The 17,267-nt window shown below is 41.0% G+C and overlaps 1 protein-coding gene across 2 annotated transcripts in view; it reads right to left on the bottom strand.

Moving 5' to 3' along the window:
* Nucleotides 1-12,853, bottom strand: part of VCL (vinculin) — a 108,771-nt gene extending 95,918 nt beyond the window's left edge. Inside the window, exon 1 of one of the 2 annotated variants that reach the window (XM_049646225.1) lies at nucleotides 12,570-12,853. In XM_049646225.1, the coding sequence (XP_049502182.1) occupies nucleotides 12,570-12,737 (168 nt within the window). In that variant the 5' untranslated portion in view covers nucleotides 12,738-12,853. The remainder of the gene's footprint in view (nucleotides 1-12,569) is intronic. The other variant, XM_049646224.1, reaches the window with a different exon arrangement.
* Nucleotides 12,854-17,267: the final 4,414 nt, after the last annotated feature.

Genomic DNA, 17,267 nt, shown 5'->3' with positions numbered 1-17,267 from the left:
TCAGATTTCAAAAGTACCTTTCTATTCTCATCCTGGTATTAAGCTCTTATAGTTTCTACACTCCAAGATGTTTTTTATCAAACCAAAAAAAAAAAAAAGAAAGGGAGAGAGAGAATATAATCTTTTTTAAAAGGTCTGATGAAAGAACAAGAGACTATTAAAACTGACAGGCAGATTTTGAAAAAGATACAAACAGAATTCTAGAAGTAAAAAATACTGTCATTTAAATTAAAAACTCAGTAGATGAACTAAATGACAGACACAGCTGCATGAGAATTAGCAAACTGGAAGAAATGAAGAAATTACTAAAGGTAAAACACAAACTACTAAGAAATATGAAGCACAGAGTGATAAAGTACAACATTTTTCTAATTAGAGTTCCCAAGGGACAAAATAAAATGAGGAAAGAGGTAAAAATTCAAAAAGATAATGGCTAAGAATTATCTAGGATTGATAAAAGAAATCAATCCTCAAAAATCAGGGAGCCCAAAAAAAATCTCAAGAAAGATAAACAAGGTCTTAAAAACCCCTGGGAGAAAAGTCGTAACCTGCAGCAAAACAACAATTGGCTGACGTGAATACAGAAACACTGGAATAATATTTTCAAAGTGCTGGAAAAAAATTACTATCAGCCCTGATTAGCATATCTAATGAAATTATCTTCCAAAAAAGAAGACAAAAGAAAGACATTTTCAGCCAAATAAAAACTTAGAATGTATACTGCCCAAAGACCCCATTAAAGATAATACTAGCATAGGGGCCCCTGGGTAGCTCAGTTGGTTGAGCGTCTGACTTCAGCTCAAGTCATGATTTCACAGTTCGTGAGTTTGAGCCCTACATTGGGCTCTGTGCTGACAGCTCAGAGTCTGGAGCCTGTTTCAGATTGTGGCTCTCCCTCTCGCTCTCTGCCTCTCCCCCACGTGTGTGTTTTTTCTCTCTCTCTCTGTCAAAAATAAAAATAAACATTTAAAAAAAAAGATACTAGTGTAGGGTGTACTTCAGGAAGTAGAGAAATATACCTAGAAGGAAGGTCTGTTCATCACTTCTCTTACATCTCAAAAAAATAATAAATGTGGGTAAATGGGGAAAAAAGCAACAGTATAAGACAACAATACTATCTAACTTATGGGGTGAAAAAAGAAGACAGAAACAAAATTTTACACAACCATAAGTAAAGGGATCATGGAACTAGAAGTATTTTACAATCTTTATATTACTCAGGAAGATAGTAAAAATGCTATCTAATTTAAGACATTGACATTAAATACACATGTTAAAAAAATTTCCAGAAAACCACCATAAGACTAGAAATAACAGTATACCTTCTAAACTAGTAGTGTGGCCATCATATTCTTTGACTCTATTACCCCCATGTTGATAGGACATCTGAAAGAGATTCTAGCCCTCCTTTCAGATAAGAGATACTAAGCCCACCCAGTACCTACCATAGTATGTAGTCATTATATATTTGTTACATTAATTTGGCTGTTCCAGAATAAAATGAATTCTATTTTACAAATGCATTACACTTCTCAACTCTACCTGGAAGGCTGATCCCATCTTACTTATTTTAGTGAGTGGCCTGACTATCCCTTCATCTTTTTTCTTTTTTAGAAAATGGGACAATGAATGCTTGGGATAAAATCCCAAATCCTAAGCTCCATTTCTTGATTCTAAATTGGGGGGACAAATATAGAGGGGGGGGATACTTAACTTTTCCCTTCGCTATTGCTCCAAAGGAGTTATCAATCAAAAATTTAGATGTTTGATTCAATCATGAGGAAATGGCAATCAAAGCTCAGGCACCTAAACTGTGAGTGATATTTTCCCCACAGTTGGTAAAACTGTATATTCCACAACATATGGAATTCTACTGAAAGCTTTCACTGGCACTTTGCCTTGTTAAGCAAAAGTTAGAAGTTATGCTTAGACATTAAAAAAAAAAGAATCAACACTGCCTTTTCATTAGACTAACATTTTAAAATATGACTTAAAAATTATGGAAAATATCTTAATATATCTAACACTCATTGAGCTCTTAACTATATGACAGGCATAGTTCTAAACATTTTTATGAATTCATTAATCCTCACAATAACACATGATGAGTCAGGTAGTATTATGATTAGCTTTATTTTACAGAGGAGGACCATGAGAAATAGAGATTAAATAATTTCCCCAATTTACATACCTCAGAGGTATCAATCAATAGTGGGATTTGAACCAAGGAGTTTAGCTCTGGAGTCTTTACTCTTAACCATTATACCCTACTGCTTTCCAAGATTCTTGTCAAGTTTGTATCCTGATTTACCTTGTATCTTTATCTAAAGTCTGACTTTGGTATTGGCTAACTCATACTAGATGCATTTTGCCAAACTTGTCTATTCTGTTTATTTGCAAAGCATCAAAACTAATAGAGAATTTCAAATCCATGTTATAGTTTTATTTACACTTAACAAATTCTGCATCTTCCTATGTTGGACAGGATTATTCCCACCTCACCCCAGGACTTTATGCCTGGAATTGATTCATTCAGGAAACAGGAATTAGATGGTCCTACTACATGCAATGCCGTGTGGTAAGCAAAAATTTACAGCTACTTTCCTAATTGGCAGCTAAACCTCACCAAGATTCACCCACAGCATGATATATATTTTTCCAAAAAAACATAAAACAGTTTTGGTAGGGAAGCAGCACATGGTCTTCCCATTTGTTCATTCCACAATTATTCTTCAAGACTCTACTATGTGCAAGCACTATGATGGGTGCTGAAAATTCTGGGGCAAACACAGTAGAACCAGTATTTGCTCCTTAAGGCTCTAGTGGGGAGAAAGATATTAAGCATCACACAGATAATTACTTACAATTGTGATAAGCAAAATAAGGAAAAAAGTATAGAAATCATATGATAGACAGACCTAACTTAGTTCTGGAGATAAAGTCAGGGAGGGTGTCCCTAAAACACTGACATTTAATATGGAAGTTGAGGATTGGTAGAAATTGCCCAAATAAAGAAGCACTGAAAAGTAGTTCAAGCAGAGGAACAGCACTGTGCTTTGGAGGAAATGAAAACCCAGTGTGTCCGGAGTACCACAAGAAGACAACAGCTGAGGCCAATGCTCAAAGGTCTTTTCCTCACTATGAGGCCCACCACCTGCTCACTCTGCTGCTGGTCCACTCATATTTTCTCCGTGGCTCCAAGAAATAAAGCATTTACAGTACTAGCGCACAACCCCTTAAAATGGGTAACTTAAATTCTGCAAACAATTTCACTGGTGGAGAGGACATGGATAAGATAAATATTTTCTAAGATTATAAATTTCATCTGTATTTCAACAACTTGAAGCCAGAGACCATATCTTACATATCCTACTATCACTCAGAACACCTAGCAAGGTGCATAGCAAGGGTCTGATAAATAATTTTGCTCTTTGGGGAGAAGAGCAAAGATAAGATATTTAAGTGTTAGTAGTCTTGATTTTTTTCTGTGTAAGAATCATGCCGCCATTCATATATTCTTATCCACTTTAACTGTATGAATAAAAACAGGTTGTCTACCTTACAGATAAAACCAATTCTTCAGAGATGCATTGAACAAAGAAAGAGGGCTTAAAATATAGGGATCTAGGTAATACAGGTCCCTCACCTCTCAACTCTAAGAACAAATGTGCTATTTCTCTTTCTTCACAGAAAGCTTACTTGTGGGAATAAGGTAAACTTATTTCAAAAGAAGGAATGACTTTTACTTGGATTGTGGCCAGCTGCAATGAAATTCAGCCACTCTCCTCTTAAAAGTCATTTGACTGGAAATCTTATCAGTGGGAAATTCTCTAGGGGCCAAAGATTCTATTTTCTGCAACTTGACAATATTTGTAAAACATTTTTAGTTCTAAGATTCACTACCTCTCATCCTCTATACACATAAAAATCCCACACTCATACCAATCCAATAAGCTGACTTCTAGTAGAAATAACAAAATTTTTTGAAATCTAAAAGTCCAAATACGTAACAACAGAATATAATATCATTTATGAATCTTTGTTTTTCTCTTTGATTACATAGCCATTTGTATATAGCAACATTTGAAGGCAAGAAAAGAGAATCACCATGCCTTCCAAGGGAGGCAAAAGATAGTGAGCTATCCTCATTAGAATGACTAGCTGGGATAGCAACTATCAAAGCACAACACACTTGTGGAAGGAATGCCATGAGCAAGGGACTAGGATAAGAACAGCACCAGAAATACCAAGAATATAGCCCCATTCTTGCCCTCCAGAAACCAACAATCTAAAGGAAATTCCCTAAGGGAGGGGGCGGGGCAGGTGGGAGGGATAAGAAAAACCACAAATCAATCATCAGACTGATGACCCAATATACAAGGACACAAAATCTACCAAGCGACTGGAAAGAAAGCAACAAATCCCCAATTTCCTATGTCTAATTATACAAGTTCCCTTTTATCCATTACTCTCTCATACCCTACCTATCTCTTTGTCTGCACATACTGCTCATACCTAAATAGACTTAATCAGACTAAAGCCCCCATATCTTTAAATAGTATGTCAAGATTAGTTCTTTCAGGATCTAGCCCATTATTTTAAAGTCATCTCATTCCACACTTACTGAAACAAGCAGTAAAGTACATCATGGCTCTTCAATGGTACATGACAAAGTCTTGGGATATTGTAACAGACTAGGTCTCCTCACTTTTCTTTGCAAATTTTTTTTAAACATTTATTTATTTTTGAGAGATAGATCATGAGCGGGAAATGGGCAGAGAGAGGAAGACATAGAATCTGAAGTAGGCTCCAGGCTCTAAGCTGTCAGCACAGAGCCCAATGCAAGGCTGGAACCCATGAACTGTGAGATCATGACCTGAGCCAAAGGTGGACGCTTAACCGACTGAGCCACCCAGGCACCCCTTTCCTTGCAAATTCTTAAACAGGAAAGTGAATTAAAGGAGTTGAGGTATTGTTTGTTTGTTTGTTTGTTTGTTTGTTTTTTAATGGTGAAAAACAATAAAAACTGGTGCATCTATATATAGTTTAATTTGTATTTATATCCAGGGAAACGCAAATTGGTTTGAAGTAGAGAGAAAAGACAGAGGAATTCATGACTCATAGTATGATACTATGCTGTAACCTGCAGGCCTCCAAATAATATATCAATACCTGGTCTAAACTGTTAAATTTTAAAAAGACATTGCAGTTTAAAAAGAATGCAAGATCCCAATGCCATTTTCAGTTAGGAACATGTTCTCACATTATGAATTTAATAAGTGGCCTGCGTACTTGAAATGACTCTGAAACAGAGAACCACAACCCAAAATAGCCTGAACACTTTTGTTATCTCAACCAATGGGCAGCTAGCCATTCGTTCCTTCCTCTTATACATATTCTACTTGTTTCAGACAAAGCCCACTATAAATTCACTGCAACTGTTCAAATTTGGCTACATCAGATGCTTCAAAGCTGGGGATGAAAAATATACATTGCACAAAATTTTTATTACAATATTTTTCACATAAAAAAGAAATGCTATGTACATGTTCACTTAGTTAAAAGAAAATTATATTGCACACCTATGTCACAGCTTGACACTAGAAATAAAGTAATGAACACAACAGACATGGTCCCTGCCATTTGAGAACCTATAATCTAGTGGAGAAAACAAACACTGACTAAGTATGATGAATGTCACAGGAGAGTATACACATGCCATGCTGAACTGGAGAAGAAGACCAGGAATAAAAATGACCTTCTCAGTTTTGATACATATGAAGCATAAGCATTTTATATGTGTATAAGTGGCTAATAATTAAATAAGTATATAAAATGATGAAACCACTTTTTTAACAAATATACAAGAAATATTAAAATCCAAATAAGTCCCATCCCCATTAAAGTAGTTGCCTTAATGCTGCCCTTATTCCTGGTCTGTAACAGAAGAAGCCAACTTAAGACACTGTGGTTAATACCATAGGACTTTTACTCTAACCTTTATTCTGTCCACTTAGAGTTATACCAGTGCTATTTATACAAAAGCTTTAGAAAAACCCAACTTTCAGGGCACCTGGGTGGCTCAATCGGTTAAGCGGCAGACTCTTGATTTTGCCTCAGGTCATGATCTCGTGGTTTGTGAGATGGAGCCTGCAAGGGGCTCTGCGCTGACAGTGGAGCCTGCTTGGGATTCTCTCTCTCTCTCTCTCTCTCTCTCTCTCTCTCTCTCTCTCTTTCTCTCTGCCCCTCCCCTGCTCATGTTCTCTCTTTCCCTCAAAATAAACAAATAAACTTAAAAAAAAAAAAAAAAAAGGCCCAACTTTCTACTACATAGATAGACAAATATTTAAATTCAGGCCCTATTAAAATTAAAACCATAGTTGTAGAAACATTATAATCTTCAAAACTCTCCAGTTCTCTCAATCACATGAGTAAATGTTAAGTATTATTGGAACAAAGTTCACAACCTGTCCCATCCATTTATCTCTTTTGATCCATAGTTTTTCATTTTTCTTTTTTTTTTTTTTTCCAGAAAGAGAGAGAGAAAGTATGAGCAATAGAGGGAAAGAGAATCTTAAGCAGGCTCCATGCCCAGTGCAGACTCATGAACTGTGACATCATGATCTGAGCCAAAATCAAGAGTCAGTCGCTTAACTGACTAGGTCACCCAGACGCCCCTTCATTTTTCAAATGAAAGTTCATGATTCCCCAAAGAGTCCACAAACTACTTCAAATACTATTTAAATACAGAAATCCTACAAAACTACTTTAAATACTATTAGTTGTAATAGGCTTTCAATCTGAGCAGGTATATATACTATAAAAAGCCTTTATCTGTTTTGCAGGCATAAATACTTCTGTGCTGATCTATATCTACTTTTTTTTTTTTTTTTAAAGAAATGCTACAAAATCAAATGTTACTGTGAAACAGAACCATACCTTCACATCATTCTTTCCACATAGGCCCGTCATGCAGGCCATGCCAAAGAAAGGTTTTAAACAGATAACCTTGCCAGGCCCAGGACAAACGGAAACTCTATGACTAACAGCATTCTCATTGTTTCAGACTCTAGGTGGAAAACTTCCACTGATATTTAACAACTTTGCTCTAAGTGGACACAGAATAGTGGAGTAGAGAAAGCAAGGGATACAGAGGAAGAAAAATAGAGTTTGGGTTCAAGCTATACCACTAACTAGCTGTGCCACTGTGGGCAGGTTACTTAATTTCTCTGATCTATATAGTATCCTCATCTATAAAACCAGGACCATCGCAATACCTACCTTAATGGATTTACTATGATACCGCATATGAAAGTATTTTATTGGGGCACCTGAGTGGCTCAGTCGGTTAAGCGTCCAACTTCAGCTCAGGTCATGATCTTGCAGTTTGTAAGTTCGAGCCCCACATCAGGCACTCTGTTGTCAGCGCGGAGCCCACTTCAGAGCCTCTGTCTCCCCCTCTCTCTGCCACTCCCCCACTCACTCTCTCTCAAAAATAAACATTAAGGGGCGCCTGCGTGGCTCGGTGGGTTGAGCTTCTGACTTCGGCTCAGGTCATGATCTCGCGGTCCGTGAGTTTGAGCCCTGCATCGGGCTCTGTGCTGACAGCTCAGAGCCTGGAGCCTGTTTCAGATTCTGTGTCTCCCTCTCTCTCTGCCCCTCCCCTGTTCATGCTCTGTCTCTCTCTGTCTCAGAAATAGATAAACGTTAAAAAAATTAAAATAAATAAATAAATAAACATTAAAAAAAAAGTATTTTATTAACTATGAAGGATTACACAAATGTTATTATTCACTTTATTTTTTCCTTAATATAGGAATTATATGCTCATTTTAAAAATTGGAAAATACAGGAAAATATGAAGAAGAAAAAAATCACCCACAGGCCTATCACCATTATTGTTGTTGTTTTTTAAGATTTTGTTTTTTTCAAGTAATCTCTACACCTAATGTGGGGCTCAAACTCACAACCTTGAGATCAAGAGTTGCATGTTCTTCCAACTGAGCCAGCTAGGCACCCCCGTTATTTATCTTAACTGAAATAAATCTAACATCAACCAAAAAAAAATTAGAGCAAAAATAATTTCGGATGTTAATGATAATTTATAAATGACAAAATTAATTGCTGATCTTTTTTTAAGAGCAGAACGGCCTTTCCCATGTATCAGTTTAAAGTAAAGACAATCCTGCTATTTGTACCACAGCTGGTCTCAACAGGGTATAATATATGGGTGAGGCTCATAAAAGTCAAGGCCACAAAAACTCCCAAAATAAATATTTCATGAGCCCAAGGAGGAGTTACAACACATGCCCTCAGATGCAATGGAGAAGGCAAAGTGTCTGAAGTCCCATTAATAAAACTACCATGACCATATGATCACAAAGACTGACAGATTTCTATGGGCCACTTCAGTGGGAAAAAAAGAAAAATTTATATGCCATGCTACAAAACAGGCAGTCTAAGACTTCTGACTTTTTCACACTGCTCATTGAATCCCACCCTTGAAAATTCTTACCCCTCCTCTGTTTTTCGTTTCCCACCCTTCTTTGTCTCAGCACCTCTTCCTTGTTTTGTTTATTACATTAGAATCACTCTCTATGTTTAAAATGGCCTTATTCTATACAATGGAATATTATTCAGCAGCAAAAAGGAATGAAGTTCTGATACATACTATGCTACACTGTGGATGAACCTTGAAAACATTATGCAAAGTCAAAGAAGTCAGAGACAAAAGACTATATATTTTATGATTCCGTTAACACAAAATGTCCAAATAGGCAAATCCACAGAGACAGAAAGTAGACTGGTGGTTGTCTAGGCCTGAGAAAGTGGGGGATCGAGAGAATGAGTGACTGCTGATGGGTACGAGGTTTCTTTTTGACGGGATAGAAACTTTCTAAAATTAGATTGCAGTGATGGTTACACAACTCTGTCAATATATTTAAAAAACACCTAATTGTACACTTTAAATGGGGGAATTGTATGGTATGTGAATTACATCTCAACAAAACTGTTTTTAAAACATGGTCCTCCTCAGGATCCTGAAAAAAAGGACATGCAAATAAATACTCCCATCTTACCCCTCCCTAAGTGTGGAGTAAAAATGATAACTCAGTTGCAATAAGATATGTATAAAAAGTGACCGGACTACTTCTGTTTAACAAATATACTTGAAATTACAACTCCAAATGAGTCTTACCCCTCCAAAAGTAGTCACCTTAATGATGCCCTAAGTCTAAACTTGGTCCTCAGATTCTCAATAATTCTATGCCTCTGTTTGGGTCATTCTTTCCACTTAGGATGCTTTCTTACCACATGTTTAAATGTTCAAATTCCAGCTGTCTCAAATGCTACATCCTCCTTGAAGCCTTCCCGATTCTCCCACCGAAAGTAACCTCACCTTCCTCTGAACTTCCACAGTACTTCACTTCCTTAGTGTCACTTGGGACTTTCAATCTAGTATTATACTTATTCTGCCCAGAATCATACTTACTGCTTTGACATTAAAAGGGAGTCTCCATAAACACCTGTTTGATAAGTGAGTGACTATGCTTAACAATCAAGAAGTTCATCTTCATCTGGTAAACTTTCATTGTGGAAATGTCCAAAAGGCACTCGGACTCAAGAACGACACATAAAATAGTAGGGCTAAGGAATGCCCACCGCAGATAAAATTTTCTGGACTAATTTGACACATATATGTAAATAATCTGAGAGAAATTCTCAAACAGAAGCACTGGAATAAAGATATAACTTCCCAAGGTAACTGAAAGAAGCCTGAATTATATCGATTCCAGAATATTTGTTCAAAAATCAGTTTCATTATTTTATAATAACACAACGTTTTTTCCTAGCAAAACCTGAGGGCACTAGTATCAAGTTCCACTAACTTTCCTCTACTGTATTTCTAGTTAACTCCTTCTCCATTTTCGCTGCCACACTCAAAGTCCAGGTCCTCAATTTTTTCATGACCAGCCAACTTAAAAGTTCTCCTAATTTATCTCCTCTCCTACAGTTCCTTCTTTCCTTCAGCAATACTTATTGGGCCATCCTGTGAGTCCTATTCTCCAGACACAACCTAGTTGAGAACTTGACACGTGTACACGATTCATCACAACACTCAGTAGCATATATATAAGGGCCACAGTTGGCATTGAGAATTCCACGCAATGGGTAGGTCCCCTGGCCTCCAGAGAACACAACCTATACAGTCTCCCTCAAAAACTATTCTCATCCACTCCTCCCTCCCACTGTCTTTGTTCATCTTGGATAAGATGATTGGATAAGGCCTTCTGTTTAACTGCCATATGTCATACACTGACTTCGTCTCTAATTTCTCTCCAACTTACTTCCTGAGCTAGTCCAGACAATATGCTTGTTGTAACCTGGAAATGACTTACCAGTACCTTTGTTCATTTTAACTATCAGCACAATCCTCCCAACTTTCTCTTTGCTAATTCAGATGTACCACCAACCTCAAGTCCCTTTCTTTGTATGTATTGGGATGCAACTATATGTTTTTGTTTTTGTTTTCAGCTCATGACTGGCCTTATTTCTTTTGTATTTGTCTCACGATACCTTTGCAGTGTTTCCTAACTAAGGGTGTATCACAACCACCAATGAAGCTTCTGAAAAATGCAAAGGCCTTGAGACTACCCCATGAAAGGCTCCTCAGTTAAGTCTGAGATGGGAGCTGGACAACTTTATTCCTAAAAACCCCTCTGGTGATTCAGATGCACACCAACCTGAGAACCACTGATTTATTACAATGCTCCCTAGGCAGCATTCACTTCTTATTAATTCATGCAATGAAGCTCATAAATAACTTTTCTCTAAATAGCCTAACCAGATATCAACCCCTAGACTAAACTAGCTCTGTTCCAAGTGCAACATGTGGTTTTAAGATTTCATTTCCTGAAGTATTCCATGGGGGGACACTATTACTCTGCCTCTTTACATTGTTTCCTATTTGTTGAAAAATGGAGGTCTGGAATGCAGCCATGTTAGACAACACTACTTAAGAATGTACTCTGGAGTCTTAGATTAAAATTAGTTACAAAAAGAACAAGAACAATATAGAACTAGATATTCTGAATGAATACTGCATTCTTACTGAATAGATTCTTACTAAATCTATACAGAACGAAATTGAGGAATTTAGTCGGTGGGGTCCCCCCCCCCTTCCTAATTATCAATCTCTTGAACTGGCTGAGAAGGACCCCTAAAGACTGAGGTAGACTTTCAGCTGCTAAAGTGCCACTAGTGCATTACAGTGCTCTAATCAGACAAGTAAACCAAGCCCCACCCAGACCCACAGTTGCCTCCCAAGCTGCCAACTACCCTGACATACACTATTTACACAGCTCAGTGGGGGAACAGTATGAACTTTTTCCAAAGTTGTCCCTTAGAGGCAGCAGGGGTCTGAGTGAGTCACCCACCCAGGGTGGGAAAGAAGTGTGATATTAGTCAGGGAAGTGTTAGGAGACTGGTCACAGCACCTCTTTTCCCATTTCAGAAGTGAGCTCCGCCTCCCCTAAGAACCACCTCTGTTATTAGTCACAGCTGTGGGCTACAGAGGTCTGCAGGGCCACTCAGCCACCCAGCAAAGTTGTGGGTTGGGGAGGAGACGCCCCGTTCTCCTCTCCGGCAGGGGCCTCTCTCCGGCAGGGGCCGCAGATCCCAGATTCCACAGGCCTCTCCCAACACTCCATCTTGCTTCCTGCCCGGAGGAGGGGCGGAGGAGGAGGGCCCCCAAGTCTAGAAAGGCCCCAGAAGGAGGAACCCGTTTGACAGCAGGTAAAGCCAGGTGGAAATCTCCACGGGAGGGAATAAAATGAAAGGCCGCAGGGTGAAGCAAAAGTGGAAAAGGGACTCGGGGTCATGAATTATTGCATAAAGAAATATAAAGAAATTACCGGTGTTTGAGAGTGCCAGAGGTGTGAGCAGAAGTAGAAATGCCTAGGAAGGAAGGAGGAGACCGAGAGACGAGTGGCAAGTAAGACAAGTAGACAAAAGAGCCCGACTCGGGGAGCGCGGGGGGGAAGGGTGGTGGGTGAGGGAGGTCTCCGGGTGAGGGGCAAAAGTATTAGAAAGGTGAACAAGGCCGCTCAAATAAGAATCCCTCGAAGGAAAGGCAGGGGAGCGCGCCCGCACATAGGCCAGACTGGGGAGGCCTAAGAAGGAACTGAGAGCAAGACTGTCAACGCGAGGGGCGACAGCCTGCTGAGTGAAAGGGGCCATCAGACACCCTAACAACTATCCTTTACTGAGCGCCTACTGTGGGTCACAAGCTGCGCTAGGCACTTTACAAATACCACCTCGCTGAATCTTCACAACAAACCCGCAAGGCAGGCATTATTATGATTGCCCCCATTTTATGGATGAAGAAACTGAGGCCCAGAGAAGCATAGGGGCTCGCTCAAGGTCACAGAGTGGGGGGAATTGGGATTCGAACCCACGGCCATCTGGCTGCAGAACCCACGCGCAAAGCCACAGGCAGCAAGCCGGCAAAGGGGAGCCATTGGAATGTCTCCTCACCCCGCTCCCCACTCCAGGCCTAGCGCGCTCACCCGGACAAGGTTGCTGACTGCCGCCTGCACAGCGGCCACCGGCGCGGTGAGGTCAGGGATGGCTTTGCCGTCCACCTCGCCTTCCTCGTGCATGATCACCAGGTGGGAGATTTGCTGCGCCACCGGCTCCAAAATGCTCTCGATCGTGCGCGTATGAAACACCGGCATCGCGGCGGCAAGCAGGAGGCGGAGAACCGCTGGCTACAGAGAATTGGGAACGGCTGGGCCGGGAACCGGCAAAGAGACCGACTGCGAGCAGCAACTACGGAGTCGGGGCTTCCCTCGGCGTAACCAGCCCCGCGGGCGCCCCGCCCTCTCATGTAGCCGCGCCCAATGGCCGCACCATTTAGACCGGGTCCGCCACTCCTATTGGTCCCACTTCAAGATGCTCCGCCCTCGCTACCGCGCCGCCAAGAACCCGCCCCGCCCCCATTCCCAAGGGAGGGGCCTGGGATTGGGGCTGCGCCGCAGGGATTGCGACCGGATTCCGGAGACCTAACGCGGGGCGCTCCTTATAAGGGCATGGTGGGAGCGGAGCGTGCGGCTGGAATCAGCAGCCCCGCCCCCAGGAGCCACCTCCCGCCAGGGCTCTGCAGAGCTCCGCCCCTCTGCAGAATCACCTCAGCGGGGCGGGGTCTCCTCACCTCCCGCGGCTCGGGAGTCTCAAGAGATCAGGGTCTCCCCGCCCCCTCCTCAACTTTTCCCTTCGCACAATTCCCTCAAAATACTCTTTCCATTTCCTCTCAGTAATACGTGGAAATATTTTTGGTAAAACATTCATATAACAGGAATGCACATGTAACATGAGTGTCCCATTCATTCACACACACACACTCCACCCACTCCCTCAGAGATTTTCACTGTTAATAGTTTAATGTGTAGCCTTCTAGACTTTTGGGTATTCATTTTCTTGTACATGTATATTTTCTAAGCAAGTGGGATTAAACATTTTCCTGGAATTTGATATTTTTCCCCTTAATTAAAACCCCCTGGTTATCTTTCATCATTGATAAATATAGGTCTAACTTCATTCTTTTTTAATGGCTGCATGGTATTCCATTGCATTAAATCAAACAATTTATATAACCAATTTCCTACTAGTGGACATTTAGATTAAATTCTGTTTGTCAGTATCAAAAAACAATTCTGCATGACCAGCATTGTGTTGTGCTGCACGTGTGTAAATATCTAGGACAGAAACCTAGAAAATGAAAAAGTTTTATCAAAAGTTTTACATTTTGATACAACCAAATTACCTATTCCTCTCACAGCACACTTTATATTAAAGACATCTTGTGAATATATCTCTGATTCTCTTTCACCCAAACTTTCCCATTCCAAGGTAACACTTTCACTAATACCACCAAGCTGACATTCCTCAAGTCAAATGAAACTATTTCTCAAGGTCCCACATTTTCCAAGAGGCTAAACTATGTGTGTTTTCCTGTGCAATTTTTGAAGCTATTTTTGTCTGGTAATATATATCCCCTATTTCTACTCTACATGTTGCCAAATCCTGCATTTTTTTCTTCTCATAATATCGTCACTGTTTGGCTACTACTTCCATATCCTTATAGGTAACAGAATTCTATATCTATTTTAAGCTAACATTTATGTATACTTTATAACTTCTAGGCACTGTGTAAACCCTTATTCAAACTGAGGTATATGCAGTTTATACTACTTTATTCTCCCCCATTTTACAGATAAAGAAACTGAAGCTCTGTCGTTCATCTAAAGTTTCACCTAGGACCGGCTAAAGGTAAGGAAACCAAGCCAGGCATCTTCCCTTCCAATAGGCCTTCTTCCACAACCCTCAGCAGATGGGTGACCTCAAAAGACATGCTTACCTCAACACTGAGACTCACTAAGTAACTGCATCAAGGGAGGGAAAGAGACCCATGGCCACCTAACAGCTCTCAAACATGCTGTGGCCCTGATAGCTTGAGTTGGGAATGGCCACCATAATCCCTCACCTCTAGATTCTATGAGGAGCCCACATGGAATCCTGCCTAAGGCAGAAGGCAGAACAGAAACCAGCTGTGGTCACTGGACAGGAGTGGGAAAGAAAAGGTTAGTGGGGGCAGGGGACCAAGAGGCTGGGGGAGCAGGCTACCTAAAACCCATCCACAGGAGGTGGTGAGAGACAGGACCGTGCAAAAGTGGAGATTCCAAACCCCCGATGTGTGCTCCATTGTCTCATTGGACTTCTAAAATACAAACTCAAAGATAAAGTTGGGTTTTTTTTTTATTTTTATTTTTTTTGAGAAAGAAAGAGAGAACGAGTGGGGGAGGGGCAGAGAAAGAAGAGGAAAGAGGATCAGAAGCGGGCTCTGCGCTGACGACCGATATGGGGCTTGAATTCACGAACCATGAGATCATGACCTGAGCCGAAGTCAGACTCTTAACTGACTGAGCCACCCAGAGGCCCCTCAAAGATAAAACTATAAAAACTAAGACAATAACCCACGAGCATTACACCTCAAATGTGAAGCTCTTATGAGTGCAGGGCCCTGTGCAACCACCCCGGCCTGTGAACCTCACCCTAGTTACACAGCTAGTAACCATGTTAGTCTGACCATGACTAACTCTTGATTACTAAACAGCTCGCAGGAACTCCCTTGCCTGATGGATCCTCTCTTCAAAACTAATAACATTTTTGTCTAGTCTACCACAGCTACCAAAGCTGTTTTCTCTGCTTATCTCACGTAGTAATAGTAATATATGGGCAATGGAATCACATATGATCTTTTTTCTGTAATCCTTACTCTGCCCCCACTTTAATAATTATATACTTAAGTGTAGTTTAACACTTTCTTCTGGCCCATGTATTTCCTGCAAATCAGCAGCAAGACTCAGAGACTTAATCATGCAATAGACTTCTAACTGTAATATATCATCCCTGCCTCCAATTTTATACTCCCGGCTACTCCAGACTAACCATATTAACCTCCCTAAAATACCACATGGGATGTCCAAGCCACATGCTCCCCTCCATCCACATCCGTGTCCACGTCTGTCCACCTCCTCCCCCACACTCATGCACACCATCCAAAATCTTCCATGGCAACTTTTAACCTATGTTAACGTCAACGTCCTCCACAGTCTGTGTTCAGACCAACCTCCTTGCCTTCTCCTTCCTCATCCAGACCCACAGAAAGGTGGGTTAAATAGTGCAAAGAGCTGGACTCATCTAGAGTTCAAGCCATAATCCCAGCTTCACAATTCGATTGGGATAGAACTCTGACAAGTAGCTTTTCTTCTCTCTCCCTGAATTTCTGTCTTTGTAAAAGTAGAATGATACCACCCTTATAGAGCTGATGTAAGGATTGTTAAATGAATTTGTGTAAAGCACCTAGGAGACCCTCAGGAAAAGGGAGCTGTTACTATGATTACAGCAGTCACAACAGTCACAAAATTGCCGGTGGAATTTTTCTTTTCAGCTTTTGCCTATATTTCTTTTCCAACTAAAACCTCTCTCTGGTTGTCTAAGTCTTATCTACTGTGGTAGGTAAAATTCTAAGATGTCTGTCTAGATTTCCTATCCCTGGTATAATCCTCAGAACTGCAAATGTAATGGACTTTATCTACACATGGTGATGTTATATAGCACAGTTGACCTTAAAATAAGGAGATTATCCAGGCAAGTCTGGCCTAATCACATCAGTCCTTTTTTTCTAAGTTTATTTATTTATTTTGAGAGAGAGAGAGAACACGAGAAGGGGAGGGGCAGAGAGAGGGAAAGAGAGAGAATGCCAAGCAGGTTCTGCTCTGTCAGTGCAGAGCCCAATTTGGGGCTTGATCCCACAAACCATGATCATGACCTGAGCTGAAATCAAGAGTTGGACGCTTGGGGCGCCTGGGTGGCTCAGTCAGTTAAGCGTCCGACTTCAGCTCAGGTCATGATCTCTCGGTCCGTGAGTTCAAGCTCCGCGTCGGGCTCTGTGCTGACAGCTCAGAGCCTGGAGCCTGCTTCCGATTCTGTGTCTCCCTCTCTCTCTGCTCCTCCCCCGTCCATGCTCTGTCTCTCTCTGTCTCAAAAATAAATAAACATTAAAAAAAAAAAGGGTTGGACGCTTAACCAACTGATCCTCCCAGGTGCCTATATTAGCCTCTTTAAAGCAAAGAGTTTTCTTCAGCTGGTCATGAGGTAGTTAAAGATTAGAACCACAGGAAGGATTTAACAAGCTGTCGATAGATTAAAGATGCAGGAAGTCACATGTCAAGGAATGCAGGCTGCCTCTAGGAACTGCAAGTAGACCCTGGCTGACAATAGGAAAACGTAGACCTCATTCCCACAGCTACAAGGAACTAAATTCTGACAGGTAGAATGATCTTGGGGGAGTGCCTGGGTGGCTCAGCTGGTTGAGCATCCAAGTGTTGACTTCAGCTCAGGTCGTGATCCCAGGCTCATGGGATTGAGCCCCTCCTCCACACCCAGTGTGAAGCCTGTTTAAGATTAAGATTCTCTCTTTCTCTCTCTCTTTCTCTCTCTCTCTCTCTCTCTCTCTCTGCCCCTGCCCTGTTCACGTGCTCATGCTCTTTCTCTCTCTGGAGAAGGAGAAGGAGAAGGAGGAGGAGGAGGAGGAGAAGGAGAAGAGTGATCTCGGAAACAGATTTTCCCACAGAGCCCCCAGATGAGAACTCAGTCCATTGGATACCTTGATTTCAGAATGTGATAATGAACACTGAACCCAG

This window comes from Panthera uncia, chromosome D2 (genome assembly GCF_023721935.1).
Source record: "Panthera uncia isolate 11264 chromosome D2, Puncia_PCG_1.0, whole genome shotgun sequence".
NCBI lineage: Eukaryota > Metazoa > Chordata > Mammalia > Carnivora > Felidae > Panthera > Panthera uncia.
This window is presented reverse-complemented; position numbering and strand designations above follow the sequence as displayed.